The sequence below is a fragment of the Suncus etruscus genome, chromosome 1 (assembly GCF_024139225.1).
Source record: "Suncus etruscus isolate mSunEtr1 chromosome 1, mSunEtr1.pri.cur, whole genome shotgun sequence".
Lineage (NCBI taxonomy): Eukaryota > Metazoa > Chordata > Mammalia > Eulipotyphla > Soricidae > Suncus > Suncus etruscus.
The window spans coordinates 1,957,855-1,978,833 of record NC_064848.1 but is presented as its reverse complement, the minus strand read 5'-3'; the positions used below and the strand labels follow the sequence as shown (position 1 = coordinate 1,978,833).

The following is a 20,979-nucleotide window of genomic DNA, read 5'->3' as shown; positions in this document are numbered from 1 at the left end:
TCAGTTTTTCCTTTAAGGCTGGATTTTCATCTGTGACGTTTCTTAGCTATTGTTTATCCATAAAGCTATGTGTCCTTCCTTCAAACCTGAATGTGAGTCGGGCTGGGTGCAGTATTCTCGGTGAGGCATTCATTTCATTCAGTCTTGTCACAATATCCCATCACTGTCTTCTGGCCTTGAGAGTTTCTTATCACGTGTCTGCTGTAAGTCTTAGGGATGCTCCTTTGAATGTAATTTCCCTTTTTGATCTTGCTGCTTTCAGTATTCTATCTATCTGTGGGATTTGTCATTGTAACGAGGATGTGTCTTGGGGTGTTTTTCTGTGGGTTTCTTTTAGCTGGTACTCTTCAGGCATGCAGGATTTGATTGTATGTAGTCTTTAACTCTGGGAGTATCTCTTTGATGATGTCTTTGACAGTTGATTCTTCCTGGAGTTCTCCTACTTGGGTCTCTGGGACTCCAATGATTCTTATGTTGTTTCTATTGAGTTTATCAAAGACTTCTATTTTCATCTGTTCTCATTCCTTGAGTATTTTTTCCATTGCCTGTTCATTTGTTTTAAGGTTCTTTTCTAATTTCTTCTGCTGTGTTGAATTTTTCTGCATCACATCTTCCAGTACTCTGATTCTCTCCTCAGCTGCTGTTACCCTGTTGGCGAGGCCATCCACTGAGTTTTTCAGTTCAGCTACCATGTTTTTCACATCTGTTATTTTACTTTGGAGTTTTCTGATTTCTGTCTTTGTGTTCTGTTATGATCGATCTATGCTTTCTTTGAGCTCTACAAACATCTTCCATATTTCTATTCTAAGTTCCTTATCCGAGAGGTTAATCTGATGGTTGGAATTTTTTAGGTCATCCGAGTTATCATCTTCATTCTCTGTGCATGGTATTTGCCTGTGAGGTTTCCTCATTGTCACACTTGTAGTGTGGTTTTTCCTGCGTGTTGTGGTGGGGTTCATTGGTTAGAAAGAGTGCGCGGCCATGAAGCGAAGCAGAGCTGCTCTTCTGCGGCCTCTCTCTTTTATTAAATTTAAATTTTCTAGGAATTTATAATTATGTTTACAGAAGTCTTAGTAAAATTTCCCAGTGTTCTTTGTTATTGTAAAATAAATATACTTTAGGGGCCGGAGAGATAGCATGGAGGTAAGGCGTTTGCCTTTCATGCAGGAGGTCATCGGTTCGAATCCCGGCGCCCCATATGGTCCCCTGTGCCTGCCAGGAGCAATTTCTGAGCCTGGAGCCAGGAATAACCCCTGAGCACTGCCAGGTGTGACCCAAAAACCAAAAAAAAAAAAATATATATATATATATATATATACTTTAACCCTGACTCCTTGCCACTTGTATTTATCACTTATTTATTTGTCCTTTTATTTTATTATTCATGTCAAAACTTTGTTTTATTAGTCTCTTAAAAAATTGTTGTAAGTCCTTGCTTGCATTAATGCAAAATATTCCATTACCTCTGATATTTCTAATCTTCTTCATAATTTTTTCTTTGATCTACTAGCTTGGATGGTTAATTTAGAATGTCCAAAGAGGAGCATGAAAATTAAAATTTTTATGTTAGTCTCATGAATTCAGCCTTTTACTATGTGAAACAGTTGGTTAGTCTGAATATTGCTCAGGGTGACTAGGAGTCTGTAAAGTGATGTGTGTGTGTTTTCTGCCTTTCTGGTTTTAGTATGGCATTCATGATACTAATATTACAAACTAATTTTTAACTCAATATTTGTATTCTATTTTGTTTGACAGTAACATACATTTGTATGTGTGTATATGCATTTGTGTATATATATAATACACGTGTGTGAATACATACACACACTTCTTAGGTTTCTTTAGTCTTTTGTCATAAATTATTTTGGTGAAATATGGGCCTGAAATAATAGCACAGCGGGGTGGGCATTTGCCTTGCAGCTGGCAGCCCTGAGTTCAGTCCCCAGCATCCCATGTGGTTCCCCTGCCAGAAGTGATTAGAGCACAGAGCCAGGAGTAAACCCTGAGTGCCACTGTGTGTTGCCCCAAAACCAAAATATTTATATAAATATATATTTTGTGAAATATATATGCATTTACATGTTTGAAAAATAAAAAGACAAATATTAATGTATTTACTGCTTTGAGTTAATGAGCATCAGATAAAAGCTATTTGTATGTGCTTTTTAAAATAAAGGGTATTTTCACTGGGTTCTATATGTATTTTGTCTACAAACTAGGGCTGAAGAGATAGCACAGCTGTAGGGCACTTGCCTTACATGTGGCTGACCTAGGATGGACCTGGGTTCGATTCCCAGCATACCACATGGTCCCTCAAACCTGCCAGGTGTGATTTCTGAGTGCAGAGACAGGTGTAACCCGAGCGTTGCCGGTTATGGCCCAAAACCCCCAAATAAATAAAAACTGGGTGTATATATACACTAACATATATACCTATCTATATCCATTTATGTATCTATATTTTTTTATCTATACATATATATTGAGAGAGGTTGAGGGCATCTCACGTTAATGCACAGAGCTTACTCATGGCTCTGCACACAAAAATCATTTCTGGTATTGCTCAGGGGACCATATGGGATGCCAGGCACCGAACCCAAGTTGATCACATGTACGGCAATTGCTCTACTGTTCTATCTCTCTGGTCCCAGAACTTGTAGATGGGTTTTGGACCATGCCTGGTAATGCTCCAGGGTTACTCCTGACTTTGCACTCAGGAATCACCTCTGGCTGGCTCAGGAAACTATATGGGATGCCATGAATCCAACTTGGGTTGGCTGTGTGCAAAGCAGGCACCTTACCAGCTGTGCTATTGCTCCAGCCACTGGCTAGATATTTTCAGCTGAACTTTATTCTAATAGCACATGTTTTTCTTTTTCAAAATGACCCTGTGTATTCTCAGCTTTCCACTGCTTGGACTTCTTTTGGGGGATAGGGAAGCATACCCAGAAGTACTCAGGGCTTATTCCTGGCTATGCCTTTTAAATCACTCTTGGTGATGCTCTGGGGACCATATGGGATGCTGGGGATTGCACCCAGGTCCACTGCATGTGAGTCCAGCACCCTCCTTTCTGTGCCATCTTTCCCGCCACTGTATAGACTTTGTAAGCTAAGAAGTTCTAAGTTTTTCTTTTATCAGCAGGCTCCACCCTGGCAGAGCTTCAGGGATGAGCCAGAAATACCAACCTGTTGGTTTGCTGCTTGGTACTGGAGCTGTAGTACTCAAGGGGCCGTGCAGTTTAGGGGATGGAACTTGGGGCCTCAAGCACAAGCACACATGTACTTCATCATCACAGCAAACTCCCTGATCCCTGCTCGATATTTGATTAGCTTAATCTAGGCCAAATTAACATCAGTTAGATGTTGTTCCTGTGCAACAGTGCGTTTGTCTAATCAGGCTCTGCATTTGTGCTTGCATGTATCACTTAGTGAGTAGTTTTCTTCCTTTAACTCTTAAACATTAATTTTTTAAAATTGATTTTGGGCCACAGTGAGCAGTGCTCAGAGTTTACTCTTACTCTGTGCTTAGGGATCACTCCTGGTGGTGCTCAGGGTGCCGTCTGATGGGTGTCAGGGTTCCAACCCTAGTAGACCTCATGCAAAGAAAGTGCCCTTCAGGCTGTGCCATCATTCTGATCCCAGGTTTAAATTTTTTTTACCAGGCTCTTTTCCCTCAATAATTCATGGATTTAAAACATCTTGAATTTTAGTTTTTATTTTCCTTAAAACAAAAAGGTATTTCCAAGGTTTAGATCCGAGGGATGACATTACTTTTTGTTTTATTTTATGAATGAGTATATGTGTGCATTTGAAGTGTGATTAGGGGCTGGAGTGATGCACAGTGGGTAGAGTATTTGCCTATTGTCTTAATATAAATTAACCAGTCCTAGTGTTGGTAGGGGATGGTGAGGCCTTTCAGGGCTCGACCCGGCTCCCACAGCCCCTAGAGTCTGGCAGGTCTGAAGGTTGCACGGTGAGGGCTGAGAGATTCACAAAGCAGTCAGATGAAGTTCCAGGAGTCAGCCAGCTTTATGTCATGGTCCTAACCACTATGTACACCTCTTCACATGGCCTCCACACTAAACCTTTTCCTAGCAGCTACTTCTCTACTCCTTCTGACTCTCTTGGCCTCTGTCTCCCGCTCAGCTGCTTTTGCCAGGCATCCTAACTGGCTTCCAGGCTGACCAACTAACTCCCTCTGGTGATGCTGCTGCTGCTTTGATGATGCTCAAGTGCTAATGCTGAATCTGATGCTGAATCTCTGATGCTGATGCCTCTCCATGATGCCTCTAATGATTATCCCTCTCCTGATGATGCCTCTCCTCCTCATGCCCTCTCTCCCCCATGCAGACTCTTCTACCTGCCCACTCCAGGTGTGGGCAGTTCTTATCATTCAGGTGGGATAAATAAGGTGGGGGAGGGGATACCCACATTTGCCTTGCACATGATCAACTCGATTCAATAGTCGGCATCCCATATAGCACCCCACCTCTTCAGCCTGCAAGTAGTGACAGCCAGGAGTAACCACTGAGTGTGGCCCAAAACCCAAAAATAAAATAAATAAAGAAATAAAATTGCCTTAAAAATAAAGTATGTGATTAATGGATTGACTATCATTTTACATGTATTTTTATAATGTAAAATACATAGTAATATTTTTTAGAAGAATAGGTTTTTTTCTCTATGGACATATGTAAGTGTATTAGATTAAATTTGCTTATGTAAATATTAAAATTTTTGGCTCATTAATGTTCTTTCTCAAAACTGTTAAGAATTTCTATGTATTATCTATTTATTTTATTTGTTTTTAAATTATTCATAATAATGAATTATCAAATATAATTGATTAATTATACTTTTTTTCTTGTATTTTATTTTTGGTGGGGGAATCACACCTGTGATCATTTGGATGACTATGCTTGGTAATATATTTTTATTTTGTGGAGCCTTACCTGGTGGTTATGGAGGACTGTAAGGTTCTGGGGATTCAACATGAAAAACATTGATCTGGTCTTTGATATTTCCAATTACCTCCTGACATTTTTGTTTGTTTGTTTGTTTGTTTGGGTTTTGGGTCATATCCAGTGTCGCTCAGGGATTACGCTTGCCCTGCACTCAGAAATTGCTCCTAGTAGGGGGACCATATGGGATTCCAGGATACAAACCACTGTCAGTCCTGGTTCAGCTGTGTGCAAGGCAAATGCCCTACTGCTGTGTTATCTCTCCAGCTTCTGTCTCCTGATATTTTTAAAAGTAACTTTTGCAATCTACAAAAACAAATTTTAGCTTCATACTTAAAACTATATATTTACGGGACCTGAGAGATAGCGTGGAGGTAGAGCATTTGCCTTGCATGCAGAAGGACTGCGGTTTGAATCCCGGCATCCCATATGGTACCCCAAGCCTGCAAGGAGCGATTTCTGAGCGTAGAGCCAGGAGTAACCTTAAGCCCTGCTGGATGTGACCCAAAAAACAAAACAAAACAAAACAAAACAAAAAAACACCACCAACAACAATAACAAAAAAGAAATACAATAACAAAAACACCTATTTATATGTTTTTATTTAACTGGTACATTTCAAAGATTATGAAATATTTGTATTTTCCCCCCCTGATTTTTGGGCCACACTCAGTGGTGCTCAGTGCTTATTCCTGGCTCTGTTCTCAGGGGTCACTCCTGGTGGGCTCAGGGGACCATATGTGGTGCTTAGTATTGAACCTGAGTCTGTCTCTCATGCAAGGCAAGTAAGTTTCTTACCCACAGTACTATCACCTTGTATGGCCCTCCCCCCCAGCCAAAAGAGTGAAATGTGGATATGTGTGTGTGTGTGTGTGTGTGTGTGTGTGTGAAAATATATATAATATCTCTATTTAGGGGCCAAAGCAGTGGCACAAGCGGTAGGGCATTTGCCTTGCATGTGCTAACCTAGGACGGATCATGATTCGATCCCTGGAGTCCCATATGGTTCCACAAGCCAGGAGTGATTTCTGAGTGCAGAGCCAGGAGTAGCCCCTGAGCGTCACCGGGTATGGCCCAAAACCCCCCCAAAATATATCTTTAGTTAAACACTGTGATTAGAAACATGACTGTAATTGGGTTTCAGTCACAAAAGGAACATCCCCTCCACACCCCCTTCACCAGTACAATATTCCCATCACCAATACCCTCCATCTCCCTTCTCCCACACTCCCTTCCTGTATTCGAGACATGCATTCTACTTCTATTTTTTAATCCCTTTATTTAAGCACTGTGGCTACAAGGTTGTTCATAATATAGTTGGGTGTTTTTTTCAGTTACAAAATTGTTCATGATTGAGTTTCAGTCATGCAATGCATAACACTCTTCTCCAGGACACATTTCTCATCCATGCCCTCAGTTACTCTCCATCTTCCCCTTGTTCTCTCTCTGCCTACATCTGTGATAGATATTTTTCTTTTTCTCTATCTCTTTCTCTCTTCATTTTTAATTCCTTTAGACACTGCTTTGCATATTGTAACTGTGAGGGTAGCATGTCCAGAGTGATCATTTTCAACTATCATTGTCATAGTTCCCTCTCTAACCTTTTTACACACACCCGTTATTTTTGGCAAGCTTCCTACCATGGTCTGGTTTTCCTGGCCCTCGTCTTTATTATCTCTGGGTATTATTGCCATACTATCTCTTTTAATATATTCCACAAATGAGTATGATTATTCTGTATCTATTCCTCACCGTCATTTTGCTCAGTATAAAATGCTGCTCTTGAAAGTAAACCTTTGACTCCAGAGAAAAGAATCTTGAGCATGACATTGAATTTTTCTGTAAGAAAATTCTGTAAGAAAACCACTTAATTTCCAAATTATATTTGTATTCCTGCAGTAAAGCTTTGGTCCTTTTATTTATTAATTTAATTAATTAATTAATTATTAAAAGCAACATAGTCAAACCATTTTGGCCTAGGAAGAATAATATTCTTGACAAAACTAGTTGTGATTTTAATTGTTTAAGAAAAAAGTCTTAAATTATTCCCTTCAATTCACAATCTTTAAAGAATTGTATTTATTTTGAGGCAATATCAGAGAGAGCTCTAAAATTGGCAGTTTAATAAAACCATCTTATTTCATTTATTTTTTTTTCTGCTTTATCAATCTCCTGAACTTACACATTCCTTCTCAAAGATCATTAACTTATCTTAGTGTGATTTTTTTTCATGTCTCCTTTAAAAATCAGAGAACCTTTAGGAGAAATCTGATAGAATATCAAGGTCATCAACTCCACAATGAGTTATTTCATTTTACATAGTAAATTATGTTGGAAAGGCCAGAGATTTGGTCTAGTGTGCCATAAAAGGTAATTAAAAGAATTAGTGGAGTATCAACTTTGATGAGATCATGTCTGTATAGACATTTTTGTATAGGCATTCATTATATACATTATTAGTATTTCAAACCTTAGCTATGTTGTTAAATGAAAATTCACAGTGTGAGTTACAAACTAGACATAATTTGTGGTGTGTGTGTATGCATGTGAGCCATCATTGTTTCACTGACTTAGCACGTATTGCTTGCTCCCTTCTTTGTATTAGAAAGAAAACTGAGTCCCATGAAGTTAAGAGTTTGTTAAGAATTTATCAGAATTTATCCTGGAATTGATCTTTGAACTCATAAGGTTGAGTTAAAACTGTATCTATCTGCTTTATACGACTGAAAAGTCAGTGACTATTGTAGACTATTACTATTGACTTAAAATATTAATAGCTAGTAAATAATTAAGATAAATATTAAAGTCTAGCAGCCAATGAAGACATATATGTGCTGTTAATAGGGCAGCAGGGCTGTGTTGCATGAGATGAGGAGCTGAATCTTTTACGTTATATCTGGAAAGAAAGACCCAGGTATCTTTAGGAAAATTTTTATTCTGACTCATTTATATTTTGAAAATGACTAAGTAAAATCATAGATACCAAGTCTTAAAGGGAATATTTTGCTTTTTCTTGTGCCTGTGGCATAATGATTAGAATTGTGAGTAGATACAAAGAGATGAGTTTATCTTTACAATAATACCCCTTCTATTGAGCAGCTAAGCAAGTTATTGCAATTGTAATCTTTTTTCCTTGTTTGCTTGTTTGTTTTGTTTTTTGGGCCACAACTACCAGTGCTCAGGGGTTTCTCTTGGCTCAGCATTCAGAAATAGCTCCTGCCAGGCCAGAGAACCATAGAGATGCTGGAGATTGAACTCAGGTGCATCCCAGGTTGGCCGTGTGCAAGGCCATCATCCCTCCTTCTCATTGTGCTATCACTGTGGCCCTGCAATGGTAATCTGATATGTATTGGTTCTCTTTGAATTTATTATAACTTACTATTAGCACTAATTTCATAGTGATTAAAATATATTCATTTGTGGATATTTATGGTGGTAATTTTGAGAAAAATTTATACTACTGTTAATTCTTTGCTCTGATTATTGTCTGTTCTTCGTATATGAAGGTAGAAATCATATATGCTTATTTATATGCTAAATGGTATAAATATGAGACTTGGGTTTTAAATGATCATTTTATAGAGAATGAGCTATGTTGACCATGATGACTTTAATATTACTACTACCTAAGAATTAATCAGATCTGTACAGTATCATCTTAATGCCTATGTCATAATTTTGTCATCAAATTCTGCTATTAATAGTTTGTTGTATTATTTATAGAGAATTTTTGAATAACTATTTATGGTAATTTTTCAGAAGCCAAGTTATCAAGATAGTAAAAAAAATTTTAAGTAATTTTTTTTTTGGGGGGGAGCACATCCAGTGACGCTCAGGGCTTACTCTTGGCTATGCACTAGAAATTGCTCCTGGCTTGGGGGATCATTTGGAACTCCGGGGGATCAAACTGCGGTCTGTCCTAGGTTAGTGCATGCAAGGCAAATGCCCTACCACTTGTGCCACCACTCTGACCCCAATATTTTCTCTTTTTTGGCCAGGACTGGTTTGGTTGTATATAACAAGAAAGGTATGACAGCAATATTTGAAAAGACCTAGTCTGGTGTGGTCAGACTACCATACAGTTACTGTTCATAACCAACACTTGAAGCTGAGGAGATGAGGTTTTAATCCTTTTTCTGCTCCAATTTTGATCCTTGTTTTTTTTTAATAATATCTTTATTTAAACACCGTGATTACAAACATGATTGTAGTTGGGTTTCAGTCACAAAAAGAATACCCCCTTCACCAGTTCACCAATATTGCACCACCAATACCCCCCATCTCTCTCCTCTCTCATCCTCTGCCTGTATTCAAGACAGGCATTTTACTTCTCTCACATTAACATTGTCATGGTAGTTAGTAGTGTTGTTTTTCTCTAACTATACTCCCCACTCTTTGTGGTGAGTTTCATATTGTGAGCCAGTCCTTCTGGCCCTCATCTTTGGACTTTATTACAATAATGTCTTTTATTTTTTTCTTAAAGCCCATAGATCAGTGAGACTATTCTGTGTGTGTGTCTCTCTCTGACTTATTTCATTCATCATAATAGTTTATATGTCTATCCATGTATAGGAAAATTTCATGACTTCATCTCTCCTGACAGCTGCATAATATTCCATTGTGTATATTTGTACTACAGTTTCTTTAACCATTCATCTGTTGAAGGGCATCTTGGTTGTTTCCAGAGTCTGGCTATTAAGCCAAATGCCTTGACTATATTGAGAAAAGTTCTTTCCATTCCCATCTTGATGAGAGTTTTTTATATATATATATATATCAAGAATGGGTGTTGCACCTTAATGAATGCTTTCTCTGCATCTCTCTCTTTCTCTTTTTTTTTTTATTTTTTGGTTTTTGGGCCACATCCTTTTGATGCTCAGGGGTTATTCCTGGCTAAGCGCTCAGAAATTGGCCCTGGCTTGGGGGGACCATATGGGGCTCCGGGGGGATCAAACAGTGGTCCTTCCTTGGCTAACGCTTGCAAGGCAGACACCTTACTTCTAGCGCCACCTCACCGGGCCCGCAAATTGTAATTGCCTCAGCTCCTGCCCTTTACTGGGAGAGAATTCCGGCCAGCAGCTTTCTCTCAACCAGGACAGAAGGCAGAAGGCAACTACAAATAATTCGCGAGTGTTAAGCTCTTTTGTGAACACCTAAAAAATTAAGCTGTAGAAGTTAGTAAAACGCTCAGGGTGACGTATGGGCCAGTCGAGAGGTTTATTGAGGGGAGAGCAGGGTTTTTATGCCCTGCTCCAGTGTGAGAAGTAGTAACGTAGGATTGAAACATAAACCAATCAGATTTGTACAAGTACAACAATTTTAACCAATGGGAGCATAAACACATTTTGATGGCGGGAAGGATAAAGAGGAACCTGGCAGGATGTGGGGAGGGGAAGCAAATTCTTAAACAAATAGCTAATTGATATTTACGCAAATACAATTATTTGTTTAGCCTATTTTCCATTTAGATCTATCTTTTGTGCAAGCAATAAGGATCACAATATAAACTTTACAGAAACATATCTATAACTATATGCTTGAGAGCAGACACAAAAACAGGTTCCATGGAAGGGTTAAGGAATCTGGTTAAGCCAGATTCTGTGTGCTGAGCTAAATTTATTTGCAGAGTTTCTTGTTGGCTCGGGGCTATGCAAACTTTTGTGGCTTGAATCAGGCAGGCGGTGGAAAATTCATTCAGAGTTCCATTGAATCATGTGGGGTGCGCGGTCACCCACAGAAAATATTATTCTTAATGAAGATAAACTAAAAGCCCTTACTCTAAAATCTTGTACAAGACAAGACTGCCCTCTTTCACCACTCCTATTTAACAGAGTGCTGGAAGTTCTTGCCATAGCAATTAGGCAAGAAAAAGATATCAAGGGCATCCAGATAGGAAAGGAAGAAGTCAAGCTCTCACTGTTTGCAAATGACGTGATACCATATTTAGAAAACTCTAAATACTCTACCAAAAAAGCTTCTAGAAACAATAAATTCATGTAGCAAAGTGGCAGGCTACAAAATCAACACACAAAAATCAATGGCCTACTTATACATCAATAATGATAGAAGAAATGGACATTAAAATATCCCATTCACACTAATGTCACACAAACTCAAATATTTTGGAGTCAACTTAACTAAAGAGGTGAAGGACCTATATAAAGAAAACTATAAAACTCTGCTTCAAGAAATAAAAGAGGACATAAGGAAATGGAGACATATACGCTGCTCATGGACTGGCAGAATTAACAACATTAAAATGTCAATACTCCCCCCAAATTGTACAGATTTATGCAATCCCTCTAAGGATACCAATGACATTCTTCAAAGAAGTGGATCAAACACTCCTGCAATGAATATAAGTGTGAGTAAGGGGTTTTGTGTTGTGTTTTTGTATTCCTAGGGCATATTCCTAGGAGTGATCTAGCTGGATCATATGGGAGCTCAATTTCCAGTTTTTTGAGGAATCTCCATAGTGTTTTCCATAAAGGCTGGATTAAACGGCATTCCCACCAGCAGTGAATGAGAGTTCCTTTCTCTCCACATCCCCACCAGCACTGATGTTCTTGTTCTTTGTGATGTGTGCCAGTCTCTGTGGTGTGAGGTGGTACCTCATTGTTATTTTGATTTGCATCTCCCTGATGATAGTGATGAGGAACATTTTTTTCTTGTGCCTTTTGGCCATTTATATTCTTTCTTTGAGAAATTGTTAATTTCTGCTCCCCATTTTTTAATGGGGTTAGATGTTTTTTCTTGTTAAGTTCTGTCAGCACCTTGTATATCTTACATATTAGCCCCTTGTTTGGCAGGTATTGGGTGAATAGTTTCTCCCATTATGTGGGTGGCTTTTGCATCCTAGCACTATTTCCTTTGAGGTGCAGAAGCTTCTCAGCTTAATATAGTCCCATCTGTTTATCTCTGTTTCCATTTGTTTGGAGAGTGTTGTTTCCTCCTTGAAGATGCCTTTAGACTCAATGTCACAGAGTATTTTACCTATGTGTTGTTCAATATACCTTATGGTTTCAGGTCTGATATCCAGGTCCTTAATCCGTTTTGATTTGAACTTTGCACATGGTTATTAGATGGAGGTCTGAGCTCCCTTTTTTGCAAGTGGCTGACCACTTGTCCCAATACCACTTGAGAGTTTTTATCAAGAATGGGTATTGCAACTTAATGAATGCTTTCTCTGCATCTTTTTTGTTTTTGTTTTTGTTTTTGGGTCACACCCGTTTGATGCTCAGGGGTTACTCCTGGCTATGCGTTCAGAAATCACCCCTGGCTTGGGGGGACCATATGGGACGCAGGGGGATCGAACCGCGGTCCATCCTACGCTAGCGCTTGCAAGGCAGACACCTTACCTCTAGCGCCACCTTCCCGGCCCCTTCTCTGCATCTCTGATATGATCGTATGGTTTTTATTTTTCTTTTTGTTGATATGGTGTATTATGTTGATTGATTTATGGATGTTAAACCATCCTTGCATTCCTGGAATGAAACCTACTTGGTTATGGTGTATGACCTTCTTGATGAGGCACTGGATTCTATTTGCCATAATTTTGTTGAGGATTCTTTGTGTTTTTAATAAAAGTATCACCAAAGATTGGGTTCTAAAATTGTATCAGAAAGATCCAGAGATCTTTGAATCAGAATGAAAATTTCCACAAAGATTTCTAAATCTTACTCAGAGCTAACAGCAAGCCAGAGTATAATTAAAATCAGGAAGAAAAATCAGGAAGAGGAGCCTGAGTGATAGCCCATCAGCAGGTAAAGCATTTGCCTTGCACATGGCCAATCTGGGTTTGATCCCCAGCATAGCATATGATGCCCCAATCATGCTAGGAATGATTTCTGAGCATAGAACCAGGAGTAACCCCTGGGCACTGATTGATATGGCCCCAAAACCAAAATAAATAAATACATAAATACATAAATAAATAAATCAGGATGAAACCCAATTTTATGGGATGGAATACTGCTGAGGACAGATTAGAGTGAGAGAGGGAGTGTTGCCTCTCTCGTCCACAGACTCCTTGACTGCTTGACAAATCTTAACAACATTAGACATGCATCGGCAAGATGTCTTCTGCAGCTTTTCTTGTTGGGCTTCCTGTGAGGACAGACTTGGTTAGAGAATTGGATGAGGGCCAACTAGAAGTTTGCTTTTTGGGTCAGCACTGGTTTTTTGATGTTCAATTTGCTTAGCTACTGCAGCTGTCAGTTACCCTGGGCTCTATTAATTATTGAGGTAATACGGGTTTACAACACTATAGGTTTTAGGTGAACAGTTTCTAACTTTGACAACTATGTCACACCACTTCCACTATCAAGTGTTATTTGCAGCCTTCCATCTCCAGTCACCCCTCAATCTTTATGGTCCCACATCCTCCTCTAGGAACCACCTTCTATCATATTTTCTCAGGCTTGTTTTATTTGCTTGCTCGATTTCTTATATTATAAAAAGGTGTGAAAGTATGCACTACTTTCTGCTTCTCCTGGGTCATTTCACTTAGCATTAATTCCCTTTAGGGAATTAAATGGCAAGATTTCACCTTTTTATAGCTGGATAATATTTTACTACATGTATATATCACCTCTCCCATCAACTATTGCTGAGTGCTTAGGTTGTTTTATATTTTGCTATTAGGTATAGTGAATACTGTGGTGAACATAGGATGTATGTAAAAGTATACATACATGCTTATCAGATCTTTTTTATCAAAGAAAATAATTACTTCTACCATTGAGAGGGTATTTTTTGCTTTAGATTGGGTAGATAGTTTGGCTTTTAGTAGGTCTGTAATTTGAATATTGTAACGATGAACATATAGCTCAAACTTATTTTCTAACCAGGTGTTTAAGAAAGACAAATAAATGTCTTCTGGTTGTGGTTATAATGTAGAATATACATATGCCAAACTAGGATGCAGTACCTCTCAAAATGCTATATTTTATGTCATTGCTATTTTAGTAACGAGAAAATATTGTTTGTTTCTCTAGTCATATTGTCTGAGTTCAGGTTTTATCCTCTTTTGTTTCATAATTTGCTATGTTGCTCCATCATAATTTTGGCTTTCTGACTTTGAACAGATTCTGTTTTTCATAGTTAAATATGAATAATAAAAGAAACCATTAAAATAATACTAAAGATGATCACAGTAACTTAAATTAATGTCCATAAATGAACTGTTAGAAATTTGTTGTTTCTTGGGGGCCGGAGGACGGTGGTTTGAATACCAACTTTCCATATGGTCCTCAGAGCCTGCCGGGGCGATTTCTGAGGGTAGAGCCAGGAGTAGCCACTGAGCGCTGCCAGGTGTGACGAGAGAGAGAGAGAGAGAGAGAGAGAGAGAGAGAGAGAGAGGAGAGAGAGAGAGAAGAGAGAGAAGAGAGAGGAGAGAGAGAGAGAAGAGAGAGGAGAGAGAGGAGAAGAGAGAGAAGAGAGAGAAAGCAGAGAGAGAAGAGAGGAGAGAGAGTTTCTCTCACAAACTTCAAAATATGTCATCGAGAGAGAGAGAGAGAGGAGAGAGAGAAGAGAGAAGAGAGGAGAGAGAGAGAGTTTCTCTCACAAACTTCAAAATATGTCATCCAGTATCATTAACTATAGTGTTTGGCATATACTATAGTTCAACGCAGGACAGTGGTTCTAAGTTCTTGAAAAGTAGAAGTAGAAGGTGAAGGCAAATTGTATGTCCTCTGAGAGAGAGAGAGAGAGAGAGAGAGAGAGAGAGAGAGAGGGAGAGAGAGAAGAGAAAGAGAAGAGAGAGAAGAGAGAAGAGAGAAGAGAGAGGAGAGAGAGAGGAGAGAGAGAGAGGAGAGAGAGGAGAGAGAGGAGAGAGAGAAGAGAGAGAGGAGAGAGAAGAGAGGAGAGAGGAGAGAGAGAAGAGAGAGAGGAGAGAGAGAGGAGAGAGAGAGAGAGTTTCTCTCACAAACTTCAAAATATGTCATCCAGTATCATTAACTATAGTGTTTGGCATATACTATAGTTCAACGCAGGACAGTGGTTCTAAGTTCTTGAAAAGTAGAAGTAGAAGGTGAAGGCAAATTGTATGTCCTCTGAGAGAGAGAGAGAGAGAGAGAGAGAGAGAGAGAGAGAGAGAGAGGAGAGAGAGAGAAGAGAAAGAGAAGAGAGAGAAGAGAGAAGAGAGAAGAGAGAGGAGAGAGAGAGAGGAGAGAGAGAGAGGAGAGAGAGGAGAGAGAGAGGAGAGAGAGGAGAGAGAGAAGAGAGAGAGGAGAGAGAAGAGAGGAGAGAGGAGAGAGAGAAGAGAGAGAGGAGAGAGAGAGGAGAGAGAGAGAGTTTCTCTCACAAACTTCAAAATATGTCATCCAGTATCATTAACTATAGTGTTTGGCATATACTATAGTTCAACGCAGGACAGTGGTTCTAAGTTCTTGAAAAGTAGAAGTAGAAGGTGAAGGCAAATTGTATGTCCTCTGAGAGAGAGAGAGAGAGAGAGAGAGAGAGAGAAAGAGAGAGAGAGAGGAGAGAGAGAGGAGAGAGAGAGAGAGAGTTTCTCTCACAAACTTCAAAATATGTCATCCAGTATCATTAACTATAGTGTTTGGCATATACTATAGTTCAACGCAGGACAGTGGTTCTAAGTTCTTGAAAAGTAGAAGTAGAAGGTGAAGGCAAATTGTATGTCCTCTGAGAGAGAGAGAGAGAGAGAGAGAGAGAGGAGAGAGAGGAGAGAGAGAGAGAGAGAGAGAGAGGAGAGAGAGAGGAGAGAGAGAGAGAGTTTCTCTCACAAACTTCAAAATATGTCATCCAGTATCATTAACTATAGTGTTTGGCATATACTATAGTTCAACGCAGGACAGTGGTTCTAAGTTCTTGAAAAGTAGAAGTAGAAGGTGAAGGCAAATTGTATGTCCTCTGAGAGAGAGAGAGAGAGAGAGAGAGAGAGAGAGAGAGAGAGGAGAGAGAGAGAGGAGTTTCTCTCACAAACTTCAAAATATGTCATCCAGTATCATTAACTATAGTGTTTGGCATATACTATAGTTCAACGCAGGACAGTGGTTCTAAGTTCTTGAAAAGTAGAAGTAGAAGGTGAAGGCAAATTGTATATCCTCTGGCCAAACAAAATCTATGTTGCCAGGTACCACACTTTCTAATCTTTGCTGTTTTCTGAAATGCCCCCTTTCTTCCTTTTTACCACTCTTCCCCCAATGCTGGCCCAAATACCCACATAACCTATATTGATATGTTCAAGTCAGTTTATCCTTGAGAGGTTCAGAAATACAATGCTTCTTTCTTTGCTTTATTTTTATTTGGGTGGAGGAGGGGCCCACCTGGCAATGACCACTGCTTATTACTTGCTCTGTGTGCAAGGATCCCTCCTACTGGTGCTCAGGTGACCAAATGCAGTGCCGAGTATTGAACCTGGGTCAGCCACCCTGCCTGCTGTATTATTTCTTTAGCTCTGATGGTTTTGCTCTTGTTTTCTTTTTGGTGGTAGGTAGGGCTCCCTTCTGGGTTTAGGACTTCCTTCTGCTCAGGAATTACTTCTGGCAGGGTTTGGGGAACCATGTGAGTACCAGAAATGGAATTTGGGTTGACTGTGTGTAAGGCTGTATGTTCAGTGAAGCACAGATGTTTCATTCTTTAAATCTCTTCTCCTAATACCCAGTAAACTATGATCTCTTACTTTTTGACTTCATGAATCACTATAACTCTGTGATCTGCACATACTGCTTTACTATGATTGGTATAATAGATTCGTGTTTATCTTTTGCCTCATCTACTCCAGTGGTAGGTTACAATGCACAGATATTATGTGCTTGTATTTTCAAGTATTAGCATAATTTTTGTCCAGCAAAGGCTTGATAAGTCAATTAAAATCTTGAGGCATAGCATTTTGTTTATTTTTTCAATGCAATGTGGAAACCATTATTTGTGATGATTCTTTTCAGTTTTATCAGTATAACATTTCATGCTTCCTATAGTCTGCTCATTACTACTGTTTTAAAAGATTTGTCATTTTGTGATTTGTTTATCTTTCAGGAGCATCTTTCCTTAAAGAAGTATGTTATTGACATTGTGGTTGAAACTCCAGCTCCACCAGAACCTTCAAAAGATGGAGAAGAGAGGCAAAAAAGTAAAAAGAGAGCCAAGAAGATAAAAGCCCGGATGAACTCCAGGTATTACCTCCTTCCCTATAGGACAAAAAGCAAAAACAAAACAAGCAAGCAAGCAAAAAAATTTCAACCTCCTAATGATTATTCTTTAATGCAAATATATAGAATACCCTGCAGTCCTACAGAAAGTTTAAAGTTGTTTGTCAAGAAAGTCTTGAAAATAACACTGATGAGTCTAATTTATGGCCACTTTCTTTGATTGAGAAGGAAAACTGCTTATTGATCTAAAGCCCTGGCTTTCACCTGTTAAGAGCTCTTTTTATAATTGGTTGCCCAAACCCTGCCAAACTTGTGCCTCCTCCAGCATACAATAGTATGTGTAAACCAAGCCTATTTTTCTTTCCAGCTATTGATTTTTAAATGAAGTATCAGAGAAAATCAATAGCAATCAACAAATAGAAGCCTGCTGGCTGCAGGGTCCAACCCCACGACTAGATTTAATCAATTTGGTTGCCTGTCACAACAAGAAAAAGTTCAAGAAATATCTCAGGATGGAGAGTGAGTTGTGAGACCTGTAGTTTATCATCAGCCTCCGAGTGACATCTGCGGATCCGACCGCAGTGTGGTACATCATTACCTCACGGCATGAGCATCTTCTGATGACTAATGAGGCTTTTGTCAGGGTGATTCTTTGCAGTTTGAGGGGAGAGAAGTTGGGAATATGTGGTTGTACCTTTATTTCCAATCGCCTTATAAGTAGTGAAGATGGATCATGGGAACTACAGACACAAAAGTATAGAATAGTGGCAAATATTGCTTAATTGCCGTAGTGTCCAGTTATGGACTGGAATCAGAGAAGGTACCAGTTTCATCATAGAGGATGAGGGAACACCTCACTCAAATCAAGAAGAAGGTTTTCTTACTTTTTGTTTTTGTAGTCTCAAGTTTCTGAAATTAGTTTCAAAGTATACTCCGAGGTTTTTGCTTAACCTTTGTATGCTAAGACTGTATACTCAGTGTATGCTAAGACTGCTATGCCCCTGACACTGAAATGCTGAAATGGAGCTCTTTTTTCAACATGGGTTCTGCCCCTTGCGAACATTCTCCTAGTTTGCTCATCCAGGTCTATGTCTAAAGGTAATTTCTGTTTGCCAGTGACTACCAATTTGATTTTACTGAAACTCTGCACCATACCCTTCTCCTCAGACCCTTCTATGATTTACTGAAACTCTACCAAACCCTTCTCTCAAACCTTTCCTTGTCCCATCATTTTTGTTTCAGCCAACTAAAAATCTTTTCGATTTGTGTATACCCAACTCTTTTTTTTGGGGGGGGGGGCACACCCGGTGGTGCTCAGGGGTTACTCCTGGCTGTCTGCTCAGAAATAGCTCCTGGAAGGCACGGGGGACCATATGGGACACCAGGATTCAAACCAACCACCTTTGGTCCTGGATCGGCTGTTTGCAAGGCAAACGCCACTGTGCTATTTCTCCGGGCCCAGTGTATGCCCAACTCTTGAGCTTCTCTCACTTCTTAGTTTGAATCCCATTGCATATGTGAGCTTTGCTCTAAATCATGTCCAGAATTGACTTATCTACCCTTAATTAAACTGCTTCTCCACACCCACACTCCACACTGCTCAAGCCTCTGTCATCTGTCACATGGATTATGATTGCATTTATCTCTAATCCCCTTGTTTCGACCCAGGCCTATTAGCAAGTGCTCATCGTTCTAGCATAGTGAACCTGTTAAACCTCTAGTCAGATGACCTCAGAGCTCTTATTTATTCTCTTCTTACTGGAAAGCTCTTCCCATGTTATTAAGGAAAATCTTGAAATTCTAGGAGGTATAACTCTAATTATGCATATTCATATTGTGGCATATTCATATATCTTGCATTTGAGACATTTTTCCCCTTGAAGTATAATTTACTCAAATATAAGAGACCTCTACTGTACTGTTTGTCAGCTTTTGCCTTGTGTAGATATTTAAGTGATTCACATTTTTGTCAAGATTTAAACATTTCTTTAAAAAAAAAAAAAACAATTTAGGGCCCAGAGAGATAGCACAGCGGCGTTTGCCTTGCAAGCAGCCGACCCAGGACCAAAGGTGGTTGGTTCGAATCCCGGTGTCCCATATGGTCCCCCGTGCCTGCCAGGAGCTATTTCTGAGCAGACAGCCAGGAGTAACCCCTGAGCACCACCAAGTGTGGCCCAAAAACCAAAAAAAAAAAAAAAATTTAAACATTTCTATTTCCCCCCTCATCATTTCTTTGTGATTGTTTTGGTCACTGTCCCATCACCTTGATAAACCTGACTGTGATAAACACTGATTATTTTTGCTGTTTATCATTATTGATCAGCCTTCTTTTTCTGGAGATATGTATGGATGACATAATATCCTTTTGAGTGTGGCTTTCTTTACTAATATGCTAATTTGAAGTTCTTTGTGTTGTCATATGTCTGTAGCTCTTTGATGGTTGAGCATATTCATGTATGTCAAATGTCATGGTTTTTTAATTCATCTATTTATGGATTAAATATTGGGCTTATAGAATAAAGCATTTATCCAGCCTTTGAGTCTATAAATCCTGTATACATTTTTTATTTTACTTGGGTATTTGAATAATGATCTCAGAAGAAGTTTTTGAAAGGGAACTGGAAACTCTACAACCCATTCTCCCTGAAGTAGGATTCATTGAAATCCACTAGTGCTGTAGGACAGAAGACACCTAAAGCAGGTTATAGGGATTTTTAGCTTGTTATTTCTACCCGCCATATGCACCAGTAGTACCATGTGGCATTTTTCCTTTTTGTATAGGCAAAATATGGGGAAATCCTATATGTGCAAACAAATTCTTATCTAATAGAGATAGGATCACATAAATTGCATTGTCATAGTGACCTGGCTTAGGCTTCAGAAGATCAGACATTGGCCTATTATATATGTCTTTCTAAAAGAAAATTTAGTTGTAAAAATAGAGCTTCTCACACATAGTTACTAGAAGAAAGATAATTGGTCCAGTTAGGTGGTGAGGAGATGGATGGAGAAAACAGTCTGATAGGTTTTATGTAGATTCCAGTGAGACTGAGGAATCTAAAAAACAAAAAAAACAAACTGGTGGTGGCCCTAAAGAATGTAGGTTTATTATGATGTTCTTGATTGATATAGAAGACACCCCTTTAAAAAATTCAGCCTTTTACAACCACTTGTATGGGTCACGAGGACATCTGCTAAGTGAAAGTAATCGGGGAAAGATAGTAGTACATGAAGCACTTATATGTGGAATCTCCAAGTTCTGCAATTAGGGGAAATGGAGAAATGCAGATCCACAAGTACAAGTAAATGGAGAACCTGATGATGTTTGTTCATCGTTAGCTGATATAATGCATGGAATGATATATGTAGTAAGATCAGAAACTTGAAAGTTGCAAAAACTCTTACTGCAGACATGGTAATTGATCCACTGTGGTAATGAGAGGCAATGGAAAGAAATGTCTGTCACTCATCAGGTGATAATTATTAACCAAGGTAAATTTATATCCTCACCTTGTACACCCTAATATTATAGTAATGCTACCAGAGCTGGGAGGGGGAATGTATAGAGATAGAGAGATGGTGCGATGAATGTTCTTGGACTCTCAGAGGAATATTCAGGAGGAATTTATAGATGGTGTTCAGATTTTGTGAGCCTCTTCAATGTTTATGTATCTTTCTCTATTGAAATTTTATTGCCTTCTGTATTAATCTCTGTAGGTATTAAGGTATAATGCCCCCTGGTGGACATGTTCTAACCTTGACGATGTCGCACCATTTCAAACCTCAAGAATAAAGTCTGGGACTTTAACATACTTTATCTCTCATGTGGTGGTACTTACTGTTCCACCTTTTCAATCTGTTTCCCCAGATTTACCCATTTCTCTCATTTGAGTTTCTGCTGTCAA

At 39.1% G+C, this 20,979-nt stretch overlaps 1 protein-coding gene across 1 annotated transcript in view; it reads left to right on the top strand.

Annotated features, from left to right (window-relative positions):
• SCAPER (S-phase cyclin A associated protein in the ER) overlaps positions 1–20,979 on the top strand; it is a 390,328-nt gene that overhangs the window by 117,502 nt on the left and 251,847 nt on the right. The window contains 1 exon segment of the mRNA XM_049778585.1: positions 16,962–17,098. Coding sequence (XP_049634542.1) covers positions 16,962–17,098 — 137 coding nt within the window.